Source organism: Phaethon lepturus, unplaced genomic scaffold, assembly GCF_000687285.1.
Source record: "Phaethon lepturus isolate BGI_N335 unplaced genomic scaffold, ASM68728v1 scaffold7864, whole genome shotgun sequence".
In the NCBI taxonomy this organism is placed as follows: Eukaryota; Metazoa; Chordata; class Aves; order Phaethontiformes; family Phaethontidae; genus Phaethon; species Phaethon lepturus.
The window spans coordinates 11303-28278 of NW_010535383.1; the positions used below are offsets into that span (position 1 = coordinate 11303).

Below are 16976 nucleotides of genomic sequence, written 5' to 3' on the forward strand. Positions count from 1 at the left end.
GCGCTTGGCCTACAGGGGAAACTGGCTTCCTGCAGAGCTTCCACCCAAGGCAAGCCTAACAATCTTTTTCCACTCACCAGCCAACAACAGATGTCCCCAGCGCTGCTAAGCACAGAAACTGTTCTACAGGTTCTGGTAAGCGTCCCGTATTTACTTACCTCGCAGTGAGAAAGGGAATTAAAGACAAACAAATCCCACCAAATTTAACCAAAGGAAGATGTATGGCAGGGAAGGAGAAACACTGCAGCTTCAACCCAAACCCAGTGTCGCAGTCTACCGTCATAAGCTCTGGACATCATGCTGATACTCCCAGCCCTTAAGGAGCAGGCTGTTCGAAGTCTGTCGCATTCCCCACTCACTTTTCCTTGGCTGAGGGGGAGGGATGGTGGCGATGAGTTTAGCAGAGTCCATGGGGGAACATCCATCAATGAAAAGCATACAGCAGCAGTAAGATGGTACAGATGCCAATAACGCCACCCAAGATGAAAGAATCTCGTCGTTTCCGAAGGTTGATCCTTTGAATCAGGCTGTTCACTGCTGGAAACCGATCTTTAAGGAGTCGGAGTCAAGGTCATATTAGCAAACACTATCTTCAATAACAAGCCCCAAATTCTCTGTGTGGAAATCCCAATACTGCAAGAAATGCAGAACTACTCCCCCAAAAAAGGTTGGAAAAAGCAGGTGCAGTTAAAAACCTGATGGATTGTTAGCAGGATTACAACTGTACTTTACTAATAACAGACAATCAGAGAAAAGAGAGAACAGAACAGCTCAGAGTTCACATTTACACAGAATTAATCACCTGATCACCTAAATTAACAGCATTTGATATATTTTAATCTCCAATATGTGAGGCTTAGTTACATTTAATAATTGTGTTTAAAGGAGAATGAAAAAAATAAATGGGACAGTTATATAAAACACCTGTAGAGTTTATTTAATGGAATTCTGTTACTGGCGAAGGGAACAACTAAAGGCGTTTGACTGAGAAAATGACACACGTTGCATGACTACACACTGTTCAAGTATAGCACACAAGGAAGAACTCCTCCTACTGTAAAATAATAAAGATGTAAATCTATCTTTTAATGTACAAAATACAATTGCCAACAAGATAATAAGTTTCAGAGCTTCATGTCTTTGGAACCAAGAATCTTTTAAGGCCAAAGCTTATTGAATTTTTTTTTGTTCTTGCCAGTTGCTAAGATCTCTAATGAAATTTATGGGCTACCAAGATACATCTCTTCAGGATGTAATCTGTCTAATCAAATGATGCTAATGCTGTTCTTTGGGCCCTTATGACAGAAAGGAAGGAATAAGTGGGAAAACAACAAACATGCATGACTTCACAGTCACATTCTTTAGCCATAAGCACAGAATATGAGGAGAAACCAACAAACCAAAATCTTAACATCTACAAGACTGTGACAGACAATAGGATACTCAGGTCATGAATACTCTTAGCTGTAAACCATAACAAGAAGCAGTGTATGGCAAGCTTCAGCTCTGGACAGTCTTGAAAGCAAAATGCAAGAAGTAAAATGAAATTATACTTTTATGAAAACATGTAACAGGGAAGGCCATAAAATGCCGCTGCAGATCTCTACCTGAAAATTAAGCTACGTTGGTTTATACGCAGTATTCAAATTTGAGTAAAAACACCTTTTTCACCACATTCACCATTAAGATGCTTCAGTCAGATTATGAAGTGAGACTGGTTAAAAAAAAGGTCTGTTTTTCACTAATGATAATACTACTTCAGGTTATACAGCCATTGACATTGCAAAGCATTTTGATCTCCAAATGACAGAGTAAAAAATTGTACTAATACCTCTTCTTATCCACTGGGAACATAGTTTTAGGAAAGGATACTAGCCAAGGTATTCATCTTGCTTTGTATTGACTTCAACATTCCTCTCTGCGAAGTCATATTTTCTTTAGTTGCCATGGCAATGCTGGAGAAAGAAGAAAAGAGTGGATCAAGTTGATGGTGCTAAGAATAATCTACAGCTAAAACAAGAGGAAGGCAAGCAGGCAACACTTCTTTAGAGAACAATGAATGAGGTGAAGCAATATGAATGAAACCACATTTTTTCCATTAATCTCTATCCTTTACACTTAAAGGATTTCTCTTTTTATATAAGCCATTAACAATTGAAAACACTGTGACTTCTTGAAACAGGCAAAGTTTTGGCATATCTTCTGCCAGTCCCAACAAAAAATGGTACTACATTATAAGCAAACCTAAAGGTACTCTTCTGGCATTAAGTTTTAAATTTAGAAGTTTGTTTAAAGAGAAGCCCCATACTTACTTTCACTCTAGAGACCGTATGAAATTTCTTGTCTGCCATCAGAATATGATGGCTACAGAAATATCAAGCAAGTAAGAGCTGACTCACAATTAAAAAATCAATTTTCAAAGCAAATATGCTGGTTGAGAGGAGATGGAAGTGGTGTTTGAGACCCAACACAACTCACGGAGCTTTATACAGAAGGTTCCTGGACAATCAAGCTGGGACATACAGTCACCAGGTCTTTGAAAACATTTAAACACAACAAAGCATTGAGATCTACTTTGACTCAGGATTAACACTGCCCTCTGACGCCAGATAAGTGGGCAAAGCTTGGCTTCTCCTGCATTAACATCCCTTCCCAGCAAGCCCCACCCGACTGTTGTACATAAGCGGGAGTTGAGGGAGCTGGTGTGTAATGCAATCATATCAAATGCTGCTTCCATCACAGCACAGATAAAATATGTTTTTGAGCTTTAGTCCTATTTAAGAATATCATCCATGGACATTAAGTTTTCATACTCTGTTTCTTTACTAATACACGGTCCCGCTGTAGGTACTCTATCCAAATATAAAGACACAATACAGGTGAATACAAAACAGAATTTCCCATTTCAAATTTAATCCATTCTGGTAGTTGGAAAGAAGCAACTGCGCTCTTAAACATAAGACATTTAAATGAAGATTTTTAAGAACTACTGAGCTAACATCTCTTCATCTTGTAAAACAGAGTTATAGGATGGAAAATTAAAGGGTGGGCTAATACTTGGAGGCCCAGGTAGTATTTCATGGAGCTACTTCAAATGCAATAGCTTTGTTGAGACAAACCGCACAGAGTCATTTACATCTGGAGACACAGTATATAAAAGTTTAGGCTCTGGAGATATGGTGCTTAAGAAGGAGCAGTATGACAAATACTGCTCCCCTTGGCTGGCATGCGTTGCAAAAATAAACGAAGTACGACATAAATACAACATGGCTGGATAATAACTCAGAACATGACACCTATATTGCTGTTGACTACATCTACATGAATAACAATGACTAAAACAAATTCTTGGACAAGTTTGTGAGCCTTAAATAAGGAGGGAAAGTGTTCTGGAAGAATAAAAGTTAAGTGGAACAACACAATACAACAGATATAAATATGAGAAAAGGGAACTAAAGCTGTAATTTCAGAGGAGAGCAAACAGATCGGAAAATACAAAATGCTTCTTTTACACAATACAAATACGCAAATTTTCAAGAGCATTTTATGGTTGCTCACACTCAGCGTCTGTATACAAACACAATACAAAAACCACAGCTAACGTGAGCATTGTTTCTAAGGAGGGCAGGTACAAAGCACTGCAACACACAGCGCAAGCCTAACATTATTCTCAGGTTCTGCAACATGAGCTAGACATTGCATTTTACACACAGCCTTAATATTTACTGCTGAACTCTCTGAATGCACTTGCTCAATACATCTGGTTCTCAAGCACTGTTTTGTACTGAATTCATCTGGGTTTCAGGGCTTTGGCCTTATCTTTCTGTAACAGTTGAAGTGTTGAAACATCATTTGTCCAGATACTAATACTGGAGGAGTACTTAGGTTGACCTGGCATTTCAGTACTTGAAGGTGATTTTAAAAAAAAAAAAAAAAAAAAGAAAAAAAAAAGGGACCTTTATCCACCTTAGTGTATCTTTCCTGGTAAATCTGGCAGGAAAAGTCACAGACACAAATTATATTTGTACACTTATTAAAAACAGAACTGGCATTCCTGACATTTTTATAACAAAGACCATTCGATAACTTCTGTTCCAAGTTTCCCTCTGAACAAAACAACATTTGGAATGAGCAGCTCTGGATCATCTGATGTACCACTGGCTTCCCTACTAGGACACTACAGCCAGTATCACACGAACGGCTGGCAAAAACAAGCCTAACAATTGTCCTTCAAGACTTACAACGAAAGGTCAGTATCACAGTTCACAAACATCTTAAAGAAGAAAACAGCCTGGATCAATGATCTCTAAAGTATTTCTGGAGCAGTGAGTTCCTTTGGGCTCCCTTCCATTCTATCTGCCTACTCCATCTCAAGTAGCCCTTGACACAGTATCTTAGCTTTCCTATAATGTGCCAGGCGAACTTCAAGGAAAAAAAAAAAAGAAAGGAAAAAAAAAAGGAAAAAAATCCGATACCAACTCTTCAGGTGGAGGCTGCCTTTTCCAACTCTGATTTTGCTCATAAAAACTGTGAGCCCACCAAGCCAAAGCCCAAGTGCTGTAAGAGGTATGATTTTGTTTCTAACAGTAGCAGAATACCTTGAAAAGCAAGACAAGGTCATCACACAGACATGTCAGACATAGGTGACAGAAGGGCCAGCCTATGGATCTCGTAGCTTTCAGGTCACAGAAAAGACTCTTCCAAAAGCTCTATACAGCAAATTTTTAAAAATAGAACAATATGCATTGACAAGACAGATCGATACATTATTTTAAGGTTATATTAGCATTCTCTAAACTTGGACATACGTAAGGAAATTGGGAGTTTATCAGTCATAAAGAGAATATAAACAGTTTGATAACACGTTGGCAAAACCTTGACATTTGCAAATAACAGCTCTATTAGAACAGATTTAACATTTAAATCCTAAGTTTTGAAGTATTAGATTTTAAATAAAAAATTAAAAAATGGAAGTTTCAGGGCAGAACTAAGAAAAAACTTCAAGCATTTTTTATTTGCAGTAAGTTATTTGGCAATTTTTCTTTTATACTTTTGAAGCGCCAAATAAGCACAAAGTATAAATGAAAATAATGGTTAACTGGAAGAAACATGGCTTGCAGTCACCTCCTTGGTGTTTATAAAGGGGTTGCCAGAATCCATTAACCAATGCTCTTTGTTTCTGCAAAAAGAGCAAAAGAAAGTCTACAAAGCTTCTCCTCTTTGACTGTGTAGTACTGCCACTCAGCACATTGTGTGTGCTTGGTTCTGTGGACATACTAACTCATCTAACTCATAAACGCATCCGATTTATTGGATTACATGGGAGACTCTTCTCAGGACTAAAACTACAAGAAAATAAAGTGAAAATTAGATTGGAGGAGAAGAAGAAAAATAATAGCATCACTGCCTACCCCAATAGTGCATGAGTCTACAAAGAAAAGCGTCTAAAAGAAGGTGTTAGCAGAAATTCTGAACAGAGAATAAACAGCTGTGTATCGCTACAGAAAAAGAAGTTACCATCAAGGGCTGAAAAAGGGACTACAAAATCAGAACAGTAAATATAAATACTGTATCATACATGAGAAGATATGACATTTGACAGATTATATACATTTACAACTCAGCATACAGAGGTATTTTAGTTTGCTAAAGTAAAGAGCCACAAGCTCGCAAAAACATACATTTGCTAATGAGAAGAGCACTCAGGAAATTTTGAATTACTAGGAACCAAGTTGGAAAAAAAGATTTCTTAGCTGTACACAGGAAAGCTCAGTAACCTACAGCTTCTTACCCTACACCCCCACACTGACTTGATACTTGTCCAGATGAAGTTTTAATACAGCATTTCTCAAAGCACTCCTGAATTAAGCCACATGTTTTCATAAGATGCATCCAATGACTCATTAAGGCATCCCTTAATTTACAGAAGTGAAAGTACAAGATGATTGCCAGGATATAAAGTATTCCTGAGACACTTCCAAAATGCCTTTGGAAATAATTATTATAGATTATCATGGAGCACAAGGTTCCTGCTTTAACATCCGAGGAGTGAAACTGTCCATTTCTTACAAAAAGGCAGGATGTAACTGTTTAAGTTTACATATTACAAGATTGGAACCTTCTTCATTTCTTTTACCCAGTATTTTGAAAAAAATTCGCTCAATGGGCGAATTTTTTTCAGGTTTTACTGAAGAGCTCTGAAGAAAAATATCATTTTAGTGATTAGCACTTTTAATATGATATGGTCTAGTAATGAAATGTAATTGTCCATCTAAATGTAATTATCCATGAACAAGAGTTTAACTGGATCCTAGCTACCATTAACAAGCCAAAATTCAGGTAAAAAGCACTGTTCTTCATGATTCAAAAGATGAGCTGGTTTACCTAAGCCTTTTTATCTGTAAATGAGACTATTAAATTAAGCACTACCAGAAAACACACAGCTCCTGGGGACTAGTCCACTGATTAGTCTTGTACAGTCCTAAGTATCGCAGCTTCCTCATATCCTTCATTAGACAGTTTTGGTTTCCTTCCCACCCCTAACATATGCTCACTGACATACGGTTGCCATTTCTCCACTGACAAATGCATTTAAAAAAAAAATTAATCATATTCTTCCCATTCACAATATGGGCCCCATTTATGTCCTCAGATCAAAAATACCTCTTTCCTATGTTTTGAAACTTCTACACGACATTTACAATAACAGATTAAATGCTTCTTACTGGAATCAAGATGACCCCGATTTAACGTTTCATTTGGAAACTAGCATGAACTATTCTCAGTGCTGCACTGGCTCGAACTACTACAGTTGGGCGTAAACCAAGTTTCTAAAACCAGATGGTATTTTGGTCTCTATATTTAATATTAAAGCACTGCTGAAGTACAACATTAAAGACTGCTGCACTACTGCAGAAATCTCTTGTAGGTAAGCCCAAGGTCAGAGTCACAAAGAGCCCACCCATCTCTTCCACAAATCAGCAAGAGTATCTCAAATTCCTGTGCCGGCAGCCGTATTTCCTCAAATTTTCATTTACATTTCACGTTTATCCTTGAATGTTCAGTAGTGCTGTGGGTACGCGAGCAACCAAATTTGTCTTCAAATGTAAAACAATCGATATTTGTACAGAGTTTGCAGTTTTCACTGTCATGAAAAAGTACAGAGTAATAAACACTTCCAGCCATTATCACAGTCAAACTAGTCTAACATGCAGAAATATACTTTTAATGCTGCTTGACTTGGAAGCAAAATGTTTTTACTTAGACAAATCTTTAAGCTGTCGGGTATTTTCACCTCACATAAGCAGCCATATACATACAGTGTATTATCAAGTGAAACGTACCAAAAAGTCAACTCCTTGCTTCATCCATTGAGACAGCTCAGTCAAATCTACACTGATGAAGAACTAAAACAAAGCTCTAAAGGGACATGTTTTTTAAAAAAAAACCCAAATAATTAACGTATTACTGGAACTTCTGCTTCATTTTGTACTCCATGAATCATACTTGTGCATTTAAATTCATGACAGTGTCTGTGATTAAGGGAATGGCCTCTGTGACTCTGCATAGAAATGGAAGCTCTAGTTTTAAATCGGTAAAAATTCTTATTATATCACCATATACATATATATTCATATCTATAAATATACACGTGTATATATATGCATATGTAGACACACACAGTATTTCAAGTTACTTTAAAGATTATTCTATCTTTTGATGAAGCCCAAGATGAAAACAAAAGGAATGTTTCCCCCGAAATGCAAGCGATTTTGTCTAGACACTCCGTCAAGGCTCTACTGAAACGAGCTAAGACTCCAAACCTAATTCATGCCTTTCCATTTTGTAAAGTCAAGATTCAACGCAAGTGAATTTTTCCCTTTTATTAAATCCTAATTATTACCTAAAGAAATACCCCTAATATATAAGGAGATTATTTTTCTTTTTTAATGAAATCTATGGTTTTGGTATGGCTTCAGAGTGGAAGTGGAGTAGTCCAATCTGTTAGTACACAAACACTGCCAAATCAGCTTGAATAAGGCCTCAGAAACAGTATTACAATAAAATCCTAAGAACTTGTCACACTGTATGTGCAAAACTATAAAAAAAATTCAAACTGAGCCAACCCAAAAATATAAATTGTTGGAAAACAAGAAATAAATCGTTGATTTTTTGGAGAAGTGATAAAGTTTGAAAATTAAAACCCGAGAACACCAAACTTATTAAGCAAAATCTATGCTTGTATTTAAATACGGCCAAGAGCAGTGAGCACTGTTCCAAAAGAACTGCGGTACAAAGCATCACATCCCACTCCTTTCTGGAAAGAAATATGTTCCAGTAAGAACTCACATCACGTAATTAATTTTAAAACTTATTAAAAGTTTAATACTAACAAAACATCTGGAATGACAGCCCTGCTCATCACTTCAGTTACTGAATCATTTCAGCTTAGGTACCCAGAAATTCTTTTGCACATATGTCAGCTCCCGTGGAGGAACCACACGCAGGAAGAGTCAGGCTCCGCACTTCTTTGGTCTCTTCTCTACACAAAGTTGGAGCAAGGGTTTCCCAATTAGTGCTAACTGCAGAGTCCCTGGGAATGGGGTGTATGCAGCTTGTCAACAAAACTCTCTGCACGCACAGAAAAATGCTGTCCAGTGTTTAGAATCATGGCTTAATAACAACTCCTAAAAAAATAAAATGTGATTTCTTAACTTCCTGAATTACACCCAAATAATGAGTAATGAACTACAGCAGATGTAAACCTTGAAGACAGAGCAGTATTAGTAGCCAGACTAAGCTAATTATATCACATTTCACTCAACGATCTGCACTCAAACATCCTCCCCTGCACAATTCCCTCCTTTACTTGGTTTACAATAGATAAAGCAATTGATAGTCAGAAGTTGGGTAAACTTCTATCTGGTAAAATCACTTAAAATGCAGCAGGGCTTACCACAAATCAATATCATACCTGAATACTTGCAATTACTGGGGATGACAAGAAAAAGAGTAAAACAAAAAATTCACCCTGGTTTCAACAGAGTCAGAATTGAATTAAGTTGATATAAATGAAATTACATTTCCTGGTCAATGTAGTTACTAGCCAACCTCTTTTTCTACAAAAAGAAATGTAGAACATTTTTGGCAACAACTACCACAAGAAGTTCATTTACTACAGATAATAAATGGTGCAACACGGAGTACTGAAATCCAGCCTCTTAAAAAAATCAAAGTTAATTTATTAGCAGAAGGAATGGTTTCAGTAAACAGCACCAAGGAGTTCTGAAGCAAGCCGTGGGGTAGGGATTATTGTGTAAGAAGCGGTCACTGTGGAGACAGCCCATTTGTAGTCAAGCATGGGACTGCAGCTCATGCAAATGAAACTCAAAGCAGTTTTAAACCAGCCAGGGCACCTACTGATGACATCATGGAGCCTCTGAGTGTGCTCAAAACCCATGGAGGAACCTGGGTGAATATTCAAGTAGTTGCCCAGTTCTGAGCTCCGGTCTGCCACAGTTATGTTCCCTCGCACAGGCACATCGACACAGAGCTTCACTTATCACACATAGACATACTCTCAGCTTCGCTGATGACACATAATCAAGAGGCTGGGCAAAGAGCTCAAATGATAAAATACAAGTCATTTTACAGGATATTAAGCTTAATAAATCACCATATGCTGTTTAGTGCTCTAGTTACTGGAGTGGCAGCAAATAAGAGATTCAACAAATGATGAGCATTTTTATGAGACAGAAGAGTAGGTCTACAAGCATGGCAATAAACGAGAGGACTTTTAATCAGGAAAGGACTAGAACCCAAAGTAAAACAAATTAACAGTAACTGTGCTAAGTTTGGCAAATATCTTTATGAGGCTGTGGTGAGATTATACCCACATTTTCAGACATCATTATACTGACCAATTCTGGTTCATCACTGCACATTAATGTGGTTTAACACATTCTTCCACCACGTTAATTATACTGAGCCCAGTGTATGTACTTAAGCTAGCCAGCCCTTAATGGACATAGAGCCTTCCTGCACCTCTAATTACTCTTCTTGATCACTTATGCCAGTACATGCATTATCTGAAAGCCTATCTTGCTTGCTTTCTTCCTTTTTTTTTTTTTTTTAAAAGCAATAATCTAAAATTTAAAACCATTAAGTCAGGCACTCTGAATTATTGGTTTGCAAAATCCCAGAGTTCAATGGAAGATTGGGAAGGGCACAGATGATAAAAGTAATTTATCATGCTACAATTCTAAAATTTCTAGATCAGTTTGAGAAGGTATCATTCAAGTATTTGAACCACATAAAAACCCAAAAGATAAATAACTATACAACAGCAATAACCTCTCAAACCCTTGTGGTAAAAGCCCTTACCTGTATCAGCTGCATACTAGGGTGCTGAACACATTGAATGATGTGTTGTACAATCTACAACATCTACAAAATCATGTTGTAGAAGAGTGTCACTATGAGAAGAAACAGCTTGACTACTGGAATAGCCCTCAACAGCTCCACCTGAGATTCACTCTGCTCTATCATTCCCTTTGTTATTGTACGGGCTATTCACCTTTCAACAGAAACCCAAATTTTCTAAATTAGAATTAATAAAATAGTTAAGCAACACTATTATGTCAATATTGAATAGGGGAAAAAAAACCAAGCCAGCACCATTTCATTGTAATGCTGCCTATGAGTTGTAAACAATGCAGTTATTGTATAAATAAAATGACCGATATCTTTGGACACAATTCGATATAAACACTGATTGTACAGAAAATAATGAAATTAGTAAGTTCATTCCTACCTTATTGTTTCTTCTATCAGTCGATCTGAGCTGAAAGCCACAAGAAAAAATATGAAGTTAAAAAAAGTAACAAGTTCTAAGTATTATTTTAGATTATTAAATCAATGATTGCCATAATACAAACCTTAACAAATTTGCCCTTAGAATGTCTTATTTCAGTATGCTGTTACTTTTTGCTACTATACAGACTTAGTAGATATAATGAAAGTCTTTGGAGAAGATGCATGCAGTGCTCCCCAGAGCAGCACTTCCTAACTGTATGCAAGAGCAGATGCTCAAGAGAACACATGAAGTACCAAGGAGACAGAAAAAGTGGAATGGGCTCCATGATTCACAGCTAATTAATGTTAACTGAGCCTGATGTGTACCAGGTGCCCAGGACAGTTCAGAAAGTAATATTAGAGAAGGAAATTTTTTTCTCGTTAACCCTGATCATTCCTGCCCACACCTCAAAAAAAGCAATTAAAAATAAAAGTTGAGGCTCAGTTCCAGGTAACAACACTTCAAAACACCCTTCAGAGCTAGTTTACCAAACACTGTTTAATGGTGGTTAACGAGGCAGGTTCTTTCTATAGTAATACCAGTTGGATGAGAATTACGTGATGCTTATGGGAACCAGAATACACACCATCTGCAAGAGAAAGACCTTGATAAGACATTCCCCTTCCCCCTCACTGCCACACATTAACCAAGTTCCTATGTAGCGTCTCTGGGAAAGGGCCAGCCTAAAATACAGCAGAGAGAACATTTCCTTTTTTTAAAAGGATGTATGAGATTAAGATGACAAACAAGATCCTCAGAAGACTTGAGCAATTTTTCTTTTTCTGTACTCAACTTGTTATAGACAGGTCTTTAATCACTGTTTTATGGCCAAGAAAAACATACCTTGTTACAGCAATCTATATCTCAAACGTAACACTAACGTAGAATAGGTGACTGCATCCCTACTCCCCATATTGCAGAAACAATGATGCATCCCTACAATTGCTCCATTTACCCCACATTTACCCCACAGATTTACGCAAACTCTTGTAGAATAACCAGAAAAAATGTGAGCTTGCAATTTAAGAAAGAAATCAATCTGACTGAAAGAAGTTTTATGTTGTACTGGAAATTCCCTCCAGTATTAAAGCAGAATTTATTGCTGCCAACCTAAAAGGATGAAAAGACACTGAAAGGGCATGACCGTCCTCATCTTCCACCCTCCTTCTTCCAAGTGTTTTGCCACCTCAGGATGGGAAGGTATCAACAGCCTCCGGCGCAGCACAGCTCTGCCTCTGACTCAGCCGGAGCTGCCCGATTTGGAACTTTTCTTCTACCCACAGAAATTCTGGAGATCCCCCCACACCTCCAGCTGGAGGCACGGCGAAGGAGCACGCTGGGCAGCGCGTGCGCGTGTAAACTGCTCAGAGGGGGGAGATGCTAACAGAATGTCCTTATTTGTCTGTGAAGAGGAGTGAAAATATGAAGGTTGCTATTTCAGTCTAGTCCAGGCCTTGAAATATGGAGACAGCACACAGAGCACTAAAAATATTTTGCCCGATTTTAAGTTGAGAGGGACTCAACTGGGGCAGCAAACACTGAAAACACCGCAACTGGAACACCTCTTGCTGCTCCCAAAACAAAGCCACGCTCCAAAGACTGGCATCAGTTGCAAATACATCAGCTTAATCAAATAAAACCATTTGCATTCACTGTGTGGTATTTATTACCACTGGCACAGAGAAGTAAAACACCATAGTTATGTACACAAAGTAATGTAAGCAGCCTCAAGTCTCACAGCATCTGATAATGTCCCCAAGGCAAGCAGAAAAGCGGTGCATTGAAGATTTCTGTAATCGCTGATTCTTAAAGATGCAAAATTCAACTGCGAATGTGTCTTTCACACATAGGTAGTCTCTAACACACAAGTGTATTATGTGGGCAGTGCATAATAAGAATAAACTGCAAAAACATCAGAAAACAGTCTGAAAAGCAAGAATGGTGCAGAAGAATGCACAATTTTAAAAAAAAATTTTTTTTTTTAGATCTAAAAAATTTATTAACAACCAAAAAGTATTAGATGCCTAGCTGGACATACGTCAGACTTATAAAAATTCTGTGGAACAAAACGTTGCTAGAACAGTCCTATTAAAAAAAAAAACCTACCCTGGAAAAATCATCACCAGCATTATCAGCTGTCTGTCCATTTAATTGATGAAATTATAGTATTTTCATGTTGATGAACTTGAGATGACAGGGAAGTTGAGCACATTTGGAGACCTTAAGTGAACTAGGATGTTCTCCAAGTTTTTCAAAGCACAAAAAATAAGGCTTGCCCATTTGCAGCAGATTCACTCACCGCTTTTTATGTTAGAGAAAGCTGTAGTTACGCAGTTTTATTACTTCATCAGAGATTAAATACAGAAAGTATTTAAAAGCTTCATATTGAATTATATTATATTGCATTATTTTTTATATATGTATGTATACACACATTAAAAAAGAAAAACCCTGGAAATGTAGCTACCTGTGAAATGATGACAGGCGGAAGTTAAAACTGTATAAACCCAGTAATAAACAGTTCTCAATACCAACAAACACGGACATTGGATGCAAATGCCAACACAAGGCATTTAAGGGGCAGCTGAAATCACAAGATCAATGTTTCTCAACTTACAGGGAGGTCATCCCAACTATTTAAAAGGATGAGATGCATATGAATTTTCTTCAGAACGACTGATGTATAGGTAAGAGCAGACTGAACTAACTCTTATAGTCTTTAAATAAATATCTGGGAAGCATACAGGTTTACTAAACACAACTTCCAGTATGTTCTTCCCACCCCAAGGAGCATCATCTTTTAATGGCCCCAAGAGGATTTCCAAAAACGTCTCTGTAAGCCTCCAGAACAAACTTCAGCAGAAAATGGCAATGACAGTCACTGAAATTTTTGTAAGGGCAGTGTACACAGGGACATTTTACGGTAAAAATCTGCATATCAGAGTCGGTCAGAGTGGCGTTAAGTTTAGTACCTCCTGCAAAAGTTCAGTTTAAGCAGGTGCTAGAGGCTTTTCTGAAGGCAATAACATGTGCTCATAGAGCATCTCTTAAAGTCTTTCAAAGTTCTTGGCAAATAGAGATCGTAACGTTCACTTACAGCGATACCCAAACAGAAGCAAGCAGTTGTTTCATCATGTACAGTTCACAACCATAGATAGTAACAGTCAGATCTTAGGAAGATCAGGAACACACAGTGCAACGGGGCCCAGAGACCCAAGGGAAGTTTGCAGATCTCTGACTATTAACAACCTGTTTAACACAAATAGAAGTTGTTCTCACAATTACGAAAAATATTCATTTCAACTGTTTGACAGAATAAAACCCAACAAAATTGAAAGAGGTAAGTTTGCTTAAATTACGCATTCAAAACACTACAAAAAGAGGCTCTTAACAAATCTCTTGACTTTGTTCTGCTCTCCAAGCAAAGACGACAAATCCAGTGGACATTACCTTATGAACATCCAAGCAAGCAAGTGATGGTTCTGGGTAATATTAACCTGATTTGCCATCAGCTTCAATAAGCTATACATTTTCACCTGTCGAGACAGATGGCACTTTGACAAAGCCATTTAAAAATGGCTGTATTTACTCTATGAAAGAAATGCTTAAAGATGCTGAGGCAATCACCTACTGTAATAAATGGCACAAGTCCAACAGTAGCAGTCATGCACATGAAATAATCGGGCCTCTGTGCCACTGCTGTCTTCAGAAAAGATTGTGCAGTTTGGAATTTAAATATGCAGACAGGTAAATTCATCCAAAGGAAAAATTAAATTAGGTATGCCTCTAGGATAGAAAAGAAGCCTTACCCATCACATCAAGCTTTTACAACTAAGGAATGCATTTTTTGTTCTTTGGGTTTTTTAAGCAAATCTCTACACCAGTAGCTAAAATTCAGTAATACAGATGATCACTTAGCTGAGGACTGGGTTTCTCCCATATCCATAGATTTTGCTGCTGACTTACTAGCTAGATACCCACTACAAGCACTTCTCATTTCACAGTGCACTTTAAACCCTTCAGATAAAATTAAGGGTGATATTATAATGAAGAATAATTTAAAAGGGTTAGGGAAAGCCCCTGTATAATAAACTAATATAGCACTTGATAACTCTTTTCTTACTTTCATAAAGAATAATGACAGAAATAATAATTTTACTTTGTTCTTTCTCTAACTGCAAGATTAATCACTAGTCTCAGCTCTCTCAAAATGCCCGCACTAAATCTTTCATATTTCCACAGTCCTGGGTCACCAGGCAAGGTGGAGCTTCCAGTAATGGAAACATTGCAAAACATACTTCATATTCTAATACAATTATACAGATTATGATGAAGCAACTTATACAGTTATTTCCAACATAATAATCATTCCTAACTCACAAGTGAAAGAAGCACTGTGCACACAAACCCCCCAAAAACCCTAGCTCCAACTCATAATGTAAAAAATTCCAAAGATCATTAAGCTCTTTAAAAAAAGCATTTAACTAGAAAAATGTAAAGCAGAACACATTTTCCTCCTGTGATAACAAACAAGATACTACAGATTTTATAAGACTCATCTCATGCTTGATTCGATTAGTGTCAAAGAAAGAGTGAATTGCACTGGTGCTGCTTAGCTAGTTTGGACAGTCTCCCACAGTCGCTAATGAAGAAAAAAATTGGTGTAGAAGCCTTCTCATTGACTGAGACCCAATACAAGAGCATGGTTAGACAAACATACTGAGGGTATAAAACACCCAAAGAGAGATAATTTATAAAGAGAGGACTGTGCAGACAACACAAAATTTGATCCTGTGTTTTTGGGGAAGAGAAGTAGCATCTGCTGTGAATGCACAGCATGCAACAGCACAGGGAGGAAAAGGAATATATTTGACGATGAAGCATACATCTTACATTTCCAGCATAAGAAAAGTTAGCTGGCCAAAACCAAAGATGTGAGGTAAAATGGGCATTTTCAGGGATGAAGTTTGCCCACAGAAACCATTCTGAGAGCTCAGAAAGGTTCAAATACCGACACAAACTGCTATCTTTTGTGGGTTCCCTTTACAAGTTCATTAAAGTGTAAATCTAGATACTAAGGAGATACAATGTTTTCATACTTTCTGCTGCAGCAGGCAAAATGAAATAAAAGCCTACAACAATCAAACATAAAAACAACGCAAACATGAGCGTTAAGGCAGTGTATAGATTCACTCCAAAGCAGCAATACATTAACATCACACCTATGAACTCTAAACATGTCAGTAAACTTGTTTCTGCAGATCATTGTACTGGGGAGTCTGACACTCAGTAATCACTTTCAATAAGAATGAGGAATAGTTGCAAAATTGGAAAAGAAAAAAAAAAATCACAACATCACGTTGCTTTTATTCAATGCAAGCGATTTGTTACATCTAGAATTGAAAGGCACTGGAACATAATCCACTGCTCTAAGCAGGAATTAACCAACATTATTTGGTGTTGAATTTCTTTCCAGATGGTTCACATGTATGTTGTATAGGAGAAAAAACATGCAAGAGGCACGCTTTTCACCGTCGGGAAGAATCTGCCAAAGGATTTCCAGGAAAATAAACCGGTGGTGGTGAAACCTACTCCTTCCAACTTGCAATTCTATGATGAAAAATTCACTGAAAATTGGACTCCTAGCTACATCACTAAGTAAATACCTCCACAGGTTATCAATTCCAGCAATTTGCACTTAGGATAAGCTAACATAAGTACTTTTTTTGTAGCTGTCTAACATCTGTAAACATCTACACATGCACCATAACCAATACAAAGATTAGTTGTTCTAATTCCATTTAAAGAACAATTTAATGGATGCAAGCAAATATCAAGGGACGCTTTCTCTTTGCAGGGAAACCCAGCGATTGACCTTCACAGGTCCGAGGACACCAACAGGTTGTTTCTCCTGGATTTCCAAAGGGTACAGTCTGCACCTCTGCTGAACCCCATGGACTTGTCTGGGAATTATCAACAGAGTGAAAGACATGTTTCTGCAAAAAGAGGAGTTAGCCAAGAAAGCTCTTTGGCACATAGACTACTGAGGAGAGTGCCTGATGTTTGAGAGTCCCAAGAGGGTGAGCAACAGCAATACTTCTTCCTTTAAAGCAAATCTATA

The 16976-nt window shown here is 37.6% G+C and overlaps 1 protein-coding gene across 1 annotated transcript in view; it reads right to left on the reverse strand.

Moving 5' to 3' along the window:
- Positions 1 to 424: 424 nt before the first annotated feature.
- Positions 425 to 16976, reverse strand: part of GOSR1 (golgi SNAP receptor complex member 1) — a gene marked incomplete at its 5' end in the record, with an annotated part of 29854 nt that continues 13302 nt past the window's right edge. Inside the window, 3 exons of the mRNA XM_010285790.1 lie at positions 425 to 549; positions 1873 to 1955; positions 10814 to 10843. Coding sequence (XP_010284092.1) covers positions 425 to 549; positions 1873 to 1955; positions 10814 to 10843 — 238 coding nt within the window. The remainder of the gene's footprint in view (positions 550 to 1872; positions 1956 to 10813; positions 10844 to 16976) is intronic.